At 46.0% G+C, this 16,689-nt stretch overlaps 1 protein-coding gene across 1 annotated transcript; it reads right to left on the reverse strand.

Moving 5' to 3' along the window:
• Window positions 1-10,361: 10,361 nt before the first annotated feature.
• Window positions 10,362-15,866, reverse strand: GKN2 (gastrokine 2; the record flags this gene model as incomplete). The annotated part of the gene is made up of 6 exons (XM_082298301.1): window positions 10,362-10,369; window positions 12,668-12,821; window positions 13,581-13,691; window positions 14,187-14,318; window positions 14,809-14,862; window positions 15,846-15,866. The coding sequence occupies 6 exons, from the start codon at window positions 15,864-15,866 to the stop codon at window positions 10,362-10,364; spliced, it is 480 nt and encodes a 159-aa protein (XP_082154427.1).
• Window positions 15,867-16,689: the final 823 nt, after the last annotated feature.

Below are 16,689 nucleotides of genomic sequence, written 5' to 3' on the forward strand. Positions count from 1 at the left end.
AAATCCTCTAGAGCCTTATCAAAGGCTGATCTCTGGATATTGTGGCTTTCCAGAGCTGAGCACAGAAATCTTGGAGCAGTTCAGGCCACTTCTGTTAATTAAGAGAAAAGTGCAATCTTCTTTTTGTTGATGATTCATCACCACATTAAGGTCTTTACTTCCATAGGAAGTGAGATCAACATTAAAAACCCCGGGAACTGGCTTAGCCTTAACTCTTCGATGCAGCACATCAGTGACTCCTATAAAGGAAAGTCTTTGGGGTTGCTTGTCACAGCCACTGATGCAGGACATTCATCACGAGGGTGATAATGCCTGCAGAGGGTTTGCTTGTTTAATGCTTCAATATTCATTTCAAAAATGCACTGATTTCATTTATATATATATATATATATATGCAGATATTATTCAATTAAAGAGATAAGCACATTGCAGGAGCTGCTGCTTGCTGCACTGGGATCTGTGGAACTCCTTTCAAAGGGATTGGGGTTTTCTGTGAGGTTCAGAGCTGATGGTTTTGAATTTAAAAGGATTTCTTCAGCATTTGTGTCACTCTTGAGTTTTGTAGTTGAGTCTCCTCTCTCACTCTGAACACACCGAGTATTTCGGGGTCTGCAGCTGGCCCTTGATCAGACACTGAGTGAAATTCTCTGTTACTCTCTTGATGCAGATGAGCAGTTCCAGAGCCAGAGGAGCTTTTCTAGGTTTGCTCCCCTTTCCTATGAACTAAAGGTCAGCCTGTTGTGCAGCTCTGGATCTCTGGGTGCCAACACTGAACAGCATCATTTCAGCTGCTCTGGGGGTGGTGGGAGCAGCACCGAGGCTGGGCTGGGACCTCCCTGAGCCCTGCTCAGTCCAGACAGGTTTGTTGAATCTGTCATCTCCCAGGCTGCAGATTTTACTACGTAAAGCAAAAAGCAGTTGTGAACACAGGGGTCTGACATCCATTTCCTAGCCCACAAGTGTCATCTTGCCTCAGTGGCTCATTAGGAACACAATTCCTGCATTTCCGCTCTGGTTTTGATAAGTCCTTGAACAATGGCAGAGTGCAGGGGTTGTACACAAACCAGCTTGTGCTGAGTTTCCTGACTTATTCCATGTAGACCCTGCTGGGGATTTGCCAGATGAGGAATACCCAGAGAGCACATCTGACATAAAAGCAGCTTCCTGTTTCCTTAGGCTGCAGGCTGATGATTTTACCACACTGATAAGTATTTTTTCTGAGTTGAATTGTGTAACAGAAAGGTTTTATTTCGTGTCACTGAAATGGTTTGTCCTTTTTCCCCCCACACGCACTGCAATTTACACACACAAGAAGTATCCTAGAAAGGAATTGCTTTCAAAAAATCAATGCTAATTAGATGACCTAAGGTAGCTGGAGAGGGAACATCAATAAACAGCACAGTTAACCGTGATTCAGTCTGCAGCACGAGCAGTGAGCCCATCCCATCAGCAGTAGGGGGGTCACTGGGCAGGCTGGGTTACACAAAGATCATGGAAAGGTCTCTTGGCCCCCACTCTGAGGGAGCTGCTGTTCATCTCCAGTTCATTTGCAGCTGTTGTGGGGACACGTGGCTACTGCGAGCCCAGGGCTCTGCACTGACCCTGGCAGCGCTGGGGACCTGCCCCTGGCACTCACAGAGCACCCGGCGATCCCTCTCCACCTTCCTGCTGGATCTGCTGTGATGGAGAGGCTGGACAGGATCCCTTCCTATGCCATGGTAAGAACTGGAGGAGAAAATCAGCCCAGGGAGCAGAGAGGCTTCAGCAGAGAGGGCAGGAGCAGCCGAGGCTCTGCAGCCGCTCCTGGGAACTCCTCATTTGTCCAAAGGGTCCATCCTGAAGATTGTGGGGTTCCAAAATAGACTCTAATCTCGGGCACCCCACAGCTTCCTCCCAGCTGATGCCTCCAGGGCTCCTTCTGTCAAGAGGCAGCAGAAGAGCTGGGTCAGAGCAGGAATGTGGGGCAGGAGCGGTGCTGAAAGGCTGGGAAGTGAGGCAGGGCTCTTCCGAGTGTCAAGGTCGGGATACACGGGATGCAGAGGGTGTGATGCTCCTCTGGGCAAGAGGAAATGGGCAGAAGGAATGTGAAGTGGTTTTGAAGCATCCTCACCCTTCCTTGGCCTGTTTTTCGGCATGGAGGAGCAGCTGGCCTCACCCAGCGGCTCGGAGCAGCCTCGGAGGGGGAACCTTGCCCCGGAGAAGGTGATCAGTGTTTGCTCCAGTGCCCTGGGCTTTCTGGGCGTGAATAGTTCCCCAGGGAACAAAGTTTGCCAGTTACACAATGTCACATCTGATTTCCCCACCTGTAAACACAGGTGGGTTTTCATTCAGCAATCCACACCTTAAAACTTCCATTATGACTTTTAAATTCGATTGTTCCTACATAGTAGGCTTTTTTTTAAATGTGAAAAAAAGTGTTTCTCTGGTCCTTTCCCCCCTTCTTTCTTTATTTGTTTTAATGGATTCTACTGAAAAAATCTCTCAGAAAGCACCACCAAGCAAACCCAAAGAAACTAAGGTTTCAGTAGAGGGAAACAGAATTTTTCTTGGATTAACTGCAGATGAATTACTGACAAGAAAATATCCCTTAGAATTCTCCTTCTGTTTTTGTTTGTTTGTTTGGGTTTTTTTTTAATATTTGATGAAAAAAAATCAATTCAATAAATAATCTATTGGACAGGGAGAGGATATTAAAATTTTGTCTGGCCTGCCTGTATACAAATATAAAGATCACAGGTAAAACTGTGGCTGGACTGTGGTAAAAATTTCTTTTCAGATTGCACAAGGGAAGGACTCCCATCCACTTTTGGGGCTTTCCAGGGGAGCAGAGGGCACGGACAGCAGAGCCAGCAGTTGTGCCTCAGTGTCCAGAACTCAGAATCCCATTCCTGCGAAGCCACCAGGAACTCCCCTGTCCCACCCTGCCCCCACAAGGAATCTGCATTACAGCACAAGGGAACTTTGTTCTTGTGTTAAGACCTCTGAGAAAGCCAGGAAAATCAGGTCACCACACTCGGCCCCAGGAGGGCTTTTGCCCATCAGTAACAGAACATTAATAAAGAATGAGGTGTGTTTAATGGGAGAACAGGAGTGACTCTGGTGACTTTAAATAGACAAAAACATTGGGACCAGTCTGAAAAACCCACATACTTCCCCACTGCACAGGGCAGGGAGGTGTGAGACACACCCCTGTCACAGCTCTTGGAACACATCTCAGCATTCAGCCTGGCTTGACAGCAGCTTGCTGAGAAATTCTTAAAATTCATTCTGGACAACCCCAATATCCTTCCCAAGAGCTGTGGAAGTGCAGGAATTTCAGGTCAAGGCTGCTCCCTGATCAGGGACCTCAGTCACACCATTGCAGGGAAGCAGGACAGGGATGCAAACGTGCTGTAGCACCCACGGCACGTGATTCGAGGTTTTCCAAAATGCAGGGAAGAAATTATTGCAAAAATGCCCCACAATGGTCCCTGTCAGGAGATAGCTGTGGCATGAGGTAACTGCTGGCTGTGATATGGGAGATAAAGACGAGTGTGACACTGACAGTGTGATGAGCTTGCAATGGAATAACTAAAATTAGTTTCCATTCCTGCATCTGCCTAAGTCCTTATTCCCTTTGCCTTGGTTCAGGGCTGCTGTGGATTCCCTGTCCATAAATGGGCTGTTCCCAGGGGCTCTATTCCCATTTCAGACGTCACTGGAAAATGAAAGGATAGTATTTAATGAAAGAGTGGTGGGGGAGAAACGTGGCAGTGCATTATGGCCTGTGCGATCAAGAGAAAAATCAGGGAGAAGAGGGAAAGGGAGAAGGCTGGGCAGCCACAAGGACAGGGAATTCCTGAAACTGAGAGACACCAGCTCCTCCTGACCCAGGGAGCTCCTTAACCCGTGTGACAGCAGCTCCTCCTGGCCTGGAGCACCACTGGCTTTGTGTGGTGAGCCCAGGGCTCGTGTCCCTCAGCTCTTCCCAGGCAAGTGGAAAGGATGGGGATCACACAAACCAACAGCACACAAACTGCCTGCACTGCCACTGGAAATTCCCTTTCCTCCCTCCTTTAATCCTGTGGAGGTGGCAGAAGCCCCAGGCTCTGGGAAGGGACTCTGTCCATGTGCATTTGCTCCAGAGCAGCCTGGGCTGGGCCGTGGGTCGGCGGCCACGTGGCAGCACAGAGAAATGATGGGAAGCTGAGAGTTCCAAGCCAGTGGAAAGCCTGAGGAACTGAAACAGAAAGAGCTGGAAAAACAGCTGTACATGGCCTTCCTGTCAGTGTCCTGCCAGCCACGTGCAGCAAATGCCACACAAGCTCTCGGCCTCGCTGTCCCAGCTCCCGGTGTCCTCGCTCCTCCAGCAGGTATTTGGAAGAGCTGCCACTTCCATGACTGGGTGGGCTTTGCACTTAACTGGGACATTTGTGGCACCCACCAAGTTCACTGCCCAGTCCTGCAGTCGGAGAGGGATACCCAGGAAGTTCTTAGATCCTTACATGAGACAGTCACATTCCAGCATTGAACCTGGTTTTATTTTCTCCTGCTCATTCTCAAAATGAACAAACACAGGCAATAAAAATGCACACGTGTTTCCAGGGCCAGGAAGTTATTTGCTCACATCATTTACAGGATGAGAAATGTCTCAAAATCTCTTGATTTGTCTCCCCTCCCATGAGCTGGGTACGTGCCTTGGTATGCATGGATGCAGGCTCTAATAATATTAGAAGGTCATTCAAAGTTAAAATAAATGACCTTTTATGGTCACACAATTTATTAATTCAGTCCTCAGTTAGTTCAAACCTGGTGAGACATGGTCAAAAATAAATCAATTCCTATTTGATATCTTCACACAGAAAGTGAGAGCAGTGCTAATGAACAGAGAGGAGCTGCAGTTTAATCCCAGCGGTTTGGACTCTGCAGCCTTCTTATCACACTCCCTTCACAGAACAGTTTGACAGAAAAAGGTCAAGAGAAAGTTTTAATTTTACATTTTTGAAATTCTTTCTCTCATCATGCAGTTATTTTGTGGTGCTTTGGTATTCATGTGGGTGTTAAACTTCAGGAAACTCTCTGAGCTGCTCCAGTGACACTGACAAAAACAAGATTGCAGAACAAAACCTTTCAGAAACCTCCCAGACTTGTCCCCTTTCCTTGTCAGCCCCATGTCCAAGCAGGCTCTTTGAGGGATACCATTCTTTTCCTTAATGAGAGCTCCATTTAACAGCTCTCACAGCCCTAAATGAACAAAGTTCTTGGGAATAATCACTAAATGTATTTTGTCCTTGGGTTTGAGAACTGTGGATTCCTAATCTTCAACAATGGGGAAAAAACCAGACTCAGGTCAACAGAAATTGTTTTGTTGACAATTTTGATTAATAACTTGAAATTATTTAAATGACAACTTGAGTACTAAGTAGAGGTGGAATATTTTCTGGCAGTGTTAGTTGATATCTCAGCATGAGATATTAATGGCTAAGTCAACAGCTTGTAATCACATCAGCCAAACATGAGGAAAACTTAGACAAGCCTGTCTAATATTTGCTCTGTTTATTTAATGTTCGGGTTGGAATCAGAAAGGGAAAGAAAATTGTACATAACAGTAGAAAAGATTGATTCATTAAAAAATACTTTTTTAAGTTTAGCCTTAAAAATTCAAAGATGAAAGTGTGTTACATTCTACTCTCTGTAACTCGATGACTGGAATTTTACTGGGTAAATTCAGGTTGTCAGCAGCCTCTCTCTGCTTTGACGGCCATGCAGCTGAATATCAAATTTTGCCTTTTCCATCCTTTTTTTAAAGGGAAACTGGCTCAAACACCTCACTGATTTTGACTTCAGTTGCAGCAAAAATTGCAAATGTGTTCTGTTCCTCTCGGCCTTGCTTCTGCAACTTTGTTGTTTGGGATGCTCAGAGCACCCCAGGGCTCTGAGCAGAGCTCGCAGGGCAGCTGCTGAATGCTCCTCACCTGGAAAACTCTTACATCTATCTGAGACAATGAACCGAAGCACTAATTCCTCTCCAAATTTAACGAACACATTGAAATGTCATTTTTTAATTGCCAGCTTTTAGAAAGCAATTCACAAGAAGCGAAGCAAATGAGGGTCCAGTGGCAACAGCTCCATGCAGGTGTCTTTAAAGGCAGGAAATGATTCCATGGATCCACAGCTTGGTTTGTGAGTCACTGCCCCAGCAGCCTGAGACTGTTTTAGGGGGAGACATGTTTTAGGGGGAGCAAAGTTTACTCTTTCTCAGGTGCTCTGTGTGCTCTATGAACTCTTGTGAGGCTTGGGATCATGAAAACACAATTTAATCAGATAACTTTTAACCAATCTCCCACTTTTTAGACTCTGGCTGCGCCAGTTTCTTGCTGTGTTGTGCTGATCTCCCTCCCAGCTGTGTAACACCAGCACTCCCTCCCCTCTGCTCCCGGAGCTTCTCCACGTGAAAACAGCCTCTGCTTCCCCTCACAGGGGGTGGGAAAGGGGATTGGTGATCCCTGCTGGCTGGAGCCGTAACGTTTTTGTGTCTTAAACACGTTTTTAAATGCCTGGAGATCCTTAGGTGACCATGTGTGGGGGGACGTGGATGCACAGTGTCCCACCTGGGACGTGCCAGGCAGGATTCACAGCCCGCACACTGACAGGCTGGGCCCTCCTGGGACACATCTGAGTCACAAGAACATCCTCAGAAAAACTCATTGTGCTGCCTCACCCCTCTACCCTCCATCACAGATATATTTTGAGGGTTGGACTTGATGATCTCGGAGGTCTCCTCAAACCTTAATGATTCTGTGATTTTATGATTCGATGCCCACATCAGTTCTCATCCCAGTACCAGCAAATACAAACGGATTTTTAAAAGATGTTTTCTCCTCTCTCAGCACTGCTACAAAAGGATCAACTTTATGCTACATTTGCTTTTCTACCTGGCAAAAAATGGCTGGAGCAGCCTGAGGTCCCCATTTGGTAGGTCTGAATCACCACCCTCCCTTTGCACACACTCTCAGAAAATTAAATAAAGTGGGACCTGCCCAATCACCTTGGTCTGGCTGCCTCTTAGTGAGCTGCACAAAAGTGTGAGAGACACTAAACCCAGCAGAGGATGTGGCCGTGGGGAGTGCTGGGACTGGCAGGACATGCCTGGAAGGAGCACAGACCTGGCTGCAGAAGTCCAGCCAGGCCTCCAGCCCCCTCTGCCCTTGGTCCCCTCCAAAAACCCCAAATGAAACAAGAATCCCTCTGTGGGTTCTTCATGCCTGAGGAAAGAGCCTGGCAGAGCAGGACTGGGCAGGGGCAGAGGAGCTGCTTGGGCTTCTCTTGGTGGCAACAGGGTGGTGATAAGGAGAGAGAGATAAGGAGTGTTGGGGCTGCTCCCTTTGCCTGTGCTCCTGGTCAGCTTGGGACTGGCCTTTGTCAGACTGAGCTTCATCTGCTGCTGGGCCTCTTTTCTGAAAGGGAAAAGATTTCACTCGTTCATATGGGAGCTTGTGAGTCTCTGCCTCTCGTGTTTCCAGAGCGCTTGGGAATATTTCATTAATAAACCTCCCGCAAACACAATGTCCCATTGAATAATAGGATATATAAAAGCACACACATACATTAGAGAGAAAAAATTATTAAGAAATCAAAAAATAGTTCAGGTAATCACCAAATGGGGCATAATTACAAGTGAAAATAAATATTCCGCTGGGTTTGAAATATGAAAAAATGAATTCTAATGCTTTGTATCCTAACTCAGTTTTTACTTGCAGGGGAACAGGTGGACAGGATTAATTCTATTTTATTTTTGAGCTGTGGCTGGCTCACAGTCGGTGCTTTTACCAGCCTAATGACAGCACAGCTCACTCACCACCCTGGGTCCCTACCGCGATCAGAAAACCCCAACTCCCGAGGCTTCTGTAACCATTTGCCATCTAGTGGACAATGGAAATCTCACTCCGTGCTTGGCTGGAGTAGAAATATGGACACCAGGATTGGGGTGTATTCCTTGGAAATCTGGTCTGGCTCATTAGCCAAGACATTCACTTATTTTAAATAAGTAACGGTGTAAGAGCCAGCTCACCTGCTGATAATTTGTATTCTGAGTATTTAAGATCAGGCACCTTGACTGAAACTGGAGTGAGGGATTTGTCCTCTTTTCCTCTTGCACATGGATCTTGCTGTGTTCAGTGCTCGACCACAGCAGTTCGTGGTGGTTACAGACACACACTCCAGGGGCAAATTTTTGTCTTCTAAAATGAATGATTTTTTTGTCCTCTCATGTCTATGCCTTGTTAGCACAAAAAGGGTGGAAAGACCCAACAGATGAAGATACCCCTTCGCATCTTTGGCCTGCCCAGATGACACAATTTCTATTTAATTTAGCAGGCTTGATTCTCCAGTCTGGCTTAATTTTTCCCTGCTACTGGGAATTCTTCCTATGAGGGAAAACTTACCAATAACTGTCCCTTTCCACGACTTGATGCACACTGGAACACTTGTTTTCACCTCTCACACAAGATACATGAAAATCTGCCATTCCTCCTGATTTAAGTAGTGTCTTTCATTTAAAAGGTGTTTCTCAACAGGGTAAGAGTTTCCACATTAATCTCTGGTTTTGAAATGATCCCAAATGGTGCAGTTGTCATACCTTGGCCTTGGTAAATTGTCCTGTACACTGGGCAATCTGGGCAGGTGGGAGGTTCTCAGGGTAATGGGCTCAGTGGTAGAAGCATCTTGGATTAATGTGCAGCACAGGTGACTGGAAAATTTGATGTCCTTGGCAGTGAGGGACCACAGAGGTTCCCAGCCCACAGGGATCAGGATGTCTGAGCTGCAGAGAGGTGGAGAGGAGGAGGAGAGATGGGCTAATCCTGCCTGCCCCGAATGCCTGACGTGTTTCTGCTGCCTGTCAGTGGCATCCAATGATACCATGGCTTGGATTCCAGGCATGCCTTCAAACACCTTTCAGGCTTTTAGAAAAAAAGTTGTGAGCAAACAATCAGCATTATCTTGATATTCCAGCCAGGAATAAATATTGTTTTAATTTACAGAAGCAGCCAGTGCACACCCACACAGATTCTCACTCAGGCACACCCAGACTGAGCTCTCCAGTGTGTCCCTTCCAACTCAGAATGTTCTGTGATCTCTGATCTTCCACATAAAATAAATTCCCTGCTTTTTACAGAACAACCCAGGCTGGGAAGTTAGACAAACTACCAGAACATGCCTGTGACTCTGGTGGAGAGGAGTTCTTGGGAAGATCAGGTGACTTTCAAGATAATGAGTTCCATCCTGACACTCTCTCCCTCTCTAGACCCTTCCAGCCAATCTGTCTTTAGGATCTAAACTCGTGCACTGGCACCTCTTTCATTTTAGTGAGAGCTCTGGGTTCTGGTGCTGGTGGGATCAGGGCAGCCCTGCCCCTCTCCTGCTGCAGACTCGCAGGGGCTGTGCTGCTCTCCAGGTGCTCGATGCCAGCCAGCTCCACCGTATCCACCTGCACGTTGACCTTGGGCGGTTATCGGGACGAGCTCCCAGCCTTGTGCACTGGGAACACAACTCCACCATTGTTCCTGGGATCAGCTGCTGGGCTGCAGCGCTCTGTGGGTGCTGCCCATGGAAATCACTGGGAATTTTCCATCCATTCCACTGGAAAATCTCATGGAGCACAACGCAAAAAGATCCTCTACCAACAAACGACCCACAAAGCCACTGATACCTAATGAGCTCTAGGACAGCAGATGTTTCCTATCAGATAGAGCCTAAGTTAGCTGATTAATAAAATTAAAGGTTTAATATGTTAATATATTCAACTTTGGGCCCCTCATGGCAAGAAGGACATTGAGGGGCTGGAGCGTGTCCAGAGATGGGAACGGAGCTGGGAAGGGGCTGGAGCCCCAGGAGAGGCTGAGGGAGCTGGGAAAGGGGCTCAGCCTGGAGCAAAGGGGCTCAGCCTGGAGCAAAGGGGCTCAGCCTGGAGCAAAGGAGGCTCAGGGGGGACCTTGTGGCTCTGTACAAGTCCCTGACAGGAGGGGGCAGCCGGGGGGGGGTCGGGCTCTGCTCGCAGGGAGCAGGGACAGGAGGAGAGGGAACTGGAAGTGTTCAAAAAAACGTGTGGATGTGGCACCTGGGGACATGGTCTGGTGGTGAACAGGGTGGTGGTGGTGGGTTGACGCTTGAACTTGATGACCTTAAAGGCCTTTTCCAATCTTGATTCTGTGATTTCCTTCATGTCATGAACGCTCAGTGCAGAGCCTTTGCTGACACTGGGTGGATTTAAAGATTGACACTTTCAGACTACAGTTACTTCAGGCTGGATATGAAATTCAGGCACACTTTACTTATTGCTGATTTTTACCTCTTTGGTCTTTCCCTGTAGTCCAGTTATAATATCAAGCACCTGCAAGATAAGAAAAATAGATTAATTATAATCCAAGACAGGTCCATAAAGCATATTGTAAACTGTGGCCTAGTCAACAAAGAATGAAATGGCAGGAAATAACAAGGGCAAATACAGTATCAATAAATAAAATATCCAACTTCTTTCTCCTGCATAAGTCCTTTTCTCTGGTTTGTTCAGAGCTGGCTGTACACTCCTGTTTGCCTTGTAATCAGTTATTTTGAATTGAGAACAAATTTCTTTTTGCTTTGCAGCCTTTTCTAGCATGACCTTTGAGGTTGCTGGTGATACCAACAGCTCAAGGGCTGTGAATTCAGAGCTGTAATTTGCCCATCCGTGTGCTCTTGTGGGAGCAGAACATCCTCTGGAAAAGTGGGGGAAGCAGAGCACGGCCACAGGGGTCGTGTGGTTTATGATTCTTCCCGTGCTCCCTCCTCTCTTTGTTGGGAGCTGTAGCACAACAGATTTGTGCAGCAGCCCCACAACAGATTTGCCCCTGAGGTGCTGCACTCAGAAGTTTCCCATGAGCTGAACACCTGGACATTGGAGGGGCTGTGAGAGTAGATGGAGAGCTGAAGTTTTATTTACCAGACAATAAACAGAGCGGTCAAAATGCAAACATAATAGATATAAATCTATTCCTCATAGGCCTGACTGGTACCACGAGGCAACAAACCAAAACTAAAGCTAGAAACAATATTCTTCCATTTGTGAGGAAGGGCAGGAACACTACCTCCCTGACTCAAAATTAAATGGCAGATAATGAGGTACTGAGGCTGGTTTCAGGGTCCATAGAACATAGAAAAACTATTCCTAGATTTATTTAACAAAGTTTGACCCTCCAGAAACATTTTTTGGATCACCAAGAACCTGCAGCCTGTCGTGAATACAATTAATCTAAGAGAACAGCTTCACCATTTGATGCAATGCTCTTTTATTAAATAGCAGATGGTTTGACCAGGAGTCTGATTTGAAAATAACAAACTGCAGGCCTGGGGCCACTTTTCTCCAAGGACTGTCTTGCCCCCTGGCAGCCATTCAAGGCTGCAATAAACAGTAAACATTCAGTTTTCATCCCCAAAACACACACCCCTTCCAAGCCCTGGTGGGAAGGATGTGTGAGTTCTACCATTCCCTGGGATTGCAGCAGAGCAGGCAGGTGGCACCAGCACTGCCCCATCCTGCATTTCCATCCGCTGCTGACACAAAGGCCTCTCCAAGGCACGTGGGACACTCAGCAAGTGGTCACAGCTCTTTGTACCCTGCCATTGTGTGAAAGGAAAACTTTATTCCGAGGTACAAATTTTTTAGGGCTGGGACAGTGTCCTCTACCCAGGCTTGGAAAATGCCCAGAACAAAAATCTCTCTGACCCTCCGCACTTATTCAAAATGCTGCAAAGTTCCACTGGCTCTGCAGAATTCAAGCTCTTTGCAGATGTAGGAAACGTGGATTGGCTCCCTCCCTTTATCTCCATTCACCTGTTTGCTCCCTCCCCCAGCCATCCTACATGAGGCGAGCCAGCACCTGGATGCTGATGCCAAAGTGAGGTTCTCCACTGGAAAAATCTGTTCTGTTTCTGTTTCTTCACTTTATGAAGCACAAACCAATGTTTGGGCCATGCTGCAGCCCCAGCATAGGAATGGACCAAAGGGAAATGTGTTTCTTATGCAGGGCAGCTCACAAGGCCCACAGTAATTTTGGTCTGGTTTTGGATGGAAGAAACAGACAAAACATTCTATTTATTTATTAAAGCATTATATTTATTTGTATATCATAGGCTTGTTATGCATCAAAGCTTTGCATAGGCAGGTTGAGCCTTGCATCCAAGTTCTGTTCCAGCTGGAGAACGTGGTTACATAACATCACTGAACATGCAAAGAAACAAGGCATTTCCTAGCAACAAGAACGTCAAGATCCAGTTGCAATGAGTTGTTCACAGATTTTAACGCCCAAAATGCTTGGAATTCCGGCACTGGCACAGTTATCAACATTCACTGGTGCTAAAAAATCCCAAGAAAATGAGGATAGTATCAGTATCAATATATACATCAGTATATATCCCAGTATCAGGATCTCCCCACCAGATGAGATCCCTGTATCCAGCTAGGAAAAATGTTAAATACATAAATCTCCATCCCCAGTTATGGCCCTATTCAAGGCTTCTGTTTGTCTCAAAATTGGGCAAAACCTTTGTGGTGTAGCTCAACAGGAAGAAATGTCTGTGCAGCTCCAAGGTACCATGAGGGTTTGGGTTAAAAGGGGAGGAAGGTGCCCTAATGTCCTGATCTGTAACCTACCTTCAGTGGCTACGAGCTTGTAGAGAGGCAGCCCCGTGCAGAGATTTTCAATGTGTTTGCCATAGAGAACCCAGTCTTTCAAATGCCCCACCCAGGAACTGCCATCTTGGAACTGGGCCCACACATTATTCGGAGAGTAGACATCCTTCATGGTCTGAAAAGAAAAGGTTAGACACCATCAGAAATGTAGCTGTAGCTTCACTCTGCTGGGGCACCCTTTGAGAAGGTTCCCAAACCTAAAATCACCTTCCTTTGGCTCACAAAAAGCATTGGATAAAGAAGCTTAATGCATTAAAACCCCATATTTTCAATCTATTCAGTAACAAAATTCGCTAGATATTAATTATGCCAACAGAGCAAACCTGAGCTGCATTGCTGCGATAATAAGTTATGTTAATTGGCAGCAAGTTTTGCTGTAAATGTGCTAATGGACCAGAACTCCACCTCCAGACAATACTTCCAGTCTCCTTCTGAAACCTCAGCCTGAATAGGGAAGTCAAAATCTGGTCAAAGTAAATTGATCTCTACATTCTGTTCTGAAAAAAAAAAAAAATTTTAAGCAATATCAAGGTCGAAATATCAGCAGGACAATGAATAAAAGGAAAGTTTGCCTGAACTTAAATTGTGATCACCTCAAAATAGTCAGATTACATCAGTTCCAAGGACAGGGGATTGTACAGCTCAAGACAACCCCCTCTTAAACTGCAGGGGGACCATGATGGTTCATTATCTTAAAAGAATGTTCTGCATGATATTCTGTTGAAGCTGTATCTTGTCAGGTCAGCTCCATCATTCCTAAGACAGCACAAGTCATTCCTGAGCTGGTTTAGGGGCAGAGTGGACAGTCCCCCTCACACCACACTGCTCCCATCCAGCCTTCCTTGCCAGCAGCAAGGGTTCCCCACAAAGTCACCTGTCTTTCAAAAGCCAGACGTCCAATGTCTCGCAGCTCTGGGATGTATTCCTTCTTTATTTTCATGATAAAGCAGGCATTTCGTGAAAACAACCTGGTGGCAATATACCCCTGCGATGGAAAGAATGAAGGTTAAATCATTAGAAACGGCTAACGCTGACATTAGTTGATGCTCTCTACTCTTTGGGTCAATCTGGAAGGAACACCAGAGGCTGCAGAGGCTGCTGCTGTGGAATGACTGCATTTCCTTTGTCTCCTTTGGGGAATGGAACCAGCCTGTCCTGGTGCCTGTCCCTAAGACTGAAAGCATAATTTCTGACAGACTTCTGCTGCTCATGAGTGCTGGCAGCCCATCCTCACCTCCAGCCCCATTGAGGTCAGTGATCTCACGTCCAGGAACTGCCACCACAGGTTTCATTACAAGTCTTTTAAACTGCCCCATTGTATGGGTGAAAAAAGGAGATGGCCAAGGAGGAGGAAAGGTGCTGGGAGTCTTCAAAGCAGCAGTGTTCCGAGACAAGATGTGGTGACAATACACTAAAATAATTTCTGATTCTGAAAACTTCCTCAGGGATTGATTTGAGGCAGACTCTTGGATTTACTCACATGTGTGTAGTCAAAAATGGTATCAGAGGAGTACACGCCAGAGCGGACATGGACGTCAACGATGTGCTCCTCGCTGTGGATGGTCATAGTCCCAGTGACATAGTTGCTGACAGGATCTCGCAGCACAAAGGTCTTTGGTAAAAAGCACAAAATCATTGTTCATCACCTGGCTTCCATCTTTAGCAGGTGCAACAACCCCCAGTGCTTTCTGCTTTGTGTAAATATTAAATCCCTGAAGAACCCTGGAGCGCTCTGAGGAGGCTCTTGAGGTGGAGGTCAGTTATGAAACAGGCCCTTCTGCAGGCTGAGGAAAAACTGCACGGGACATCCCAGTCATTCTGGGCGGCAGCAGGGACTGGCAGGAGACGGCAGCAGTCTCCAGATGTTTGATTGAGCTAAGGAGGCGTCTGTCCCCCTGACTTCTTGTTACTTTGCACCTGCACAGAACCACCCTCTGGCTTGACTGTCACCTCTGGCAAAAGCTCTTTCTCTACACTTGGCAATAAGCAACTTCTTAGTTTTAGTTTTTTCTGTGGTTTTCTTCCTATTCTATTCCCCCTGCCCTGGGATCCAACACATTTTAAATGCTCATGTGCAGGACAAGGCTCATTACTCTACTTACGTCCAATGCAGAAGTCTGAGCCCAAAAGATTCCCAGGCAAATGAGGACTGCAGCCTGTAAAAGTAATCAGAATTCTCTGTCATCAGAAACACCAGGCAGTGCCATAAAAAAACCCAGCCCATGAACTGAGGGAAGGAGCTGTAGCACCAGTTTGAAAAATTACCCACTGAGCATGTATATTAGTTGAAAACAACTAAAATTGTTCATTGTAGAGGTTCTGCTATCAGGCTCTTTTTTACCTGTAACTGAAAAAGCATCATAACTTAACCTTTACATTTCTGCAGTTTTCAGAATTCCCTCGATGCCACGTTACTTCTTGATTTGCCTCAACAACTGCAATTATTAAATCATAACTAAGCCCCCCTTCTGGAACCAATTCTGCATTCTTTGCTCAAATGAGGCTTCCACTGACTTCGCTGACCCAAGAAATGCAAGTTTCCCTCTGAACTACCCAAAGAAACAACGCACTGATCATTACTGTACCACTGTATTGTACCACTTACTTGAGCATCTTCTTCTCTATCCCCTTGTTTTTAAAAGTGAGGAGCTTACAGTATCAAAAGTTCAACAGAAATGGAGATACTCACAAATGTCTTCATTTTTCTTTCAGATGAGAACAAGAGTCTGCAGAAGGTAAGAACGCAAGAAAATCCTGGAGACCTTCAACTTTTATATCTTGCTGGAGGTGTGGGAAACACATGACAGAACTTTCCTTCATGACTCGAACAAGTCCATATCTACATGTCGTAAGCCTCCTATCTGAATTTTGGGTTAGCACAGATAACCTGACCCAGATATATTTAAAGCACTCAGTAACTCTCAGTAAATCAATCACTCTGTAAATGGCAATTATTCACTGGTTTAAACTTTAGTCTTGCTGATTCTACTTTTTTAAATATTTAACAGGATATTATCCAGAATTAAATGACATTGGGAATAACTCTGCTATTCATTTGCACAAACTGCATTTTGTCTTCCGAAATACAATCCCTAACAGCCTGAGTGATAGTCTGCAGAGAAGTGCTGGGAAGAAACACCTGTGTCATGGTGGCCTCCATGCCAGCCAACAAACAGATCAATTCTTCAGCCATTTCTTTCATTGAATATATTGGATGGGGCCCTGAGCCACCTGATAGTGAGTGGCATCCCTGCCCATGGCAGGGGGTTGGAACTGGATGATCTTTAAGGCCCCTTCCAACCCAAGCCATTGTGGGACTCCATGAGTCCATTCTGTATGCAGGGACCCTTAAAGAGAAGTGCTGCTCATTTTTGATCCGTTACCACCACGAATAGAGCACGTGCACTGAAATCAGTGTCAGGGCTGGGAACAACAGCTGTGCTTCGCAAGGGAACCTGGGGGTCTTCTGGCCTCCTCAGCATACAAAGGAGTGACATGAAAACTCAGAGGCTCTGTGGTGCACATGAGGTCACAAACAAAAGGAGCAGGATGGGGATTCCCCCTTTGAAGCTGCTGCTGATTTCTGCATTTTATGAAAATGCCAATGGCCACGATATCGCCATGAGAATGTTCTCTGGTGTTCTCTGGTGACTGCGACCTTGCCTGGACTCCTCCTCATCCGCTATTCTGCACCAGCCAGTGCTGGGACCTGGATGAATCACACTCTGCTTTCTGCTAGAAGGTCATAATCAAGGCTGGTTCCCTCCAAATAAAACAAGAACTCAAACTAATAGCAAACACATGTCTGTAATTTCTCTTATCAAAAACAAGGTGAAGGAGATTGTACAGAAATATCTCTCTGCAAACAGGTCTCAATGGAAAAAGAAAAAAAAGGAAATTGCACACATTTGCTTTATGCCACCTAAGTCCACATGAGAAAATGTTATCTCAAGTGAAACAATGCTGTGCTGCTAAGCAATATA

This window comes from Coloeus monedula, assembly GCF_965178545.1.
Source record: "Coloeus monedula genome assembly, chromosome: 28".
Classification (NCBI taxonomy): Eukaryota; Metazoa; Chordata; class Aves; order Passeriformes; family Corvidae; genus Coloeus; species Coloeus monedula.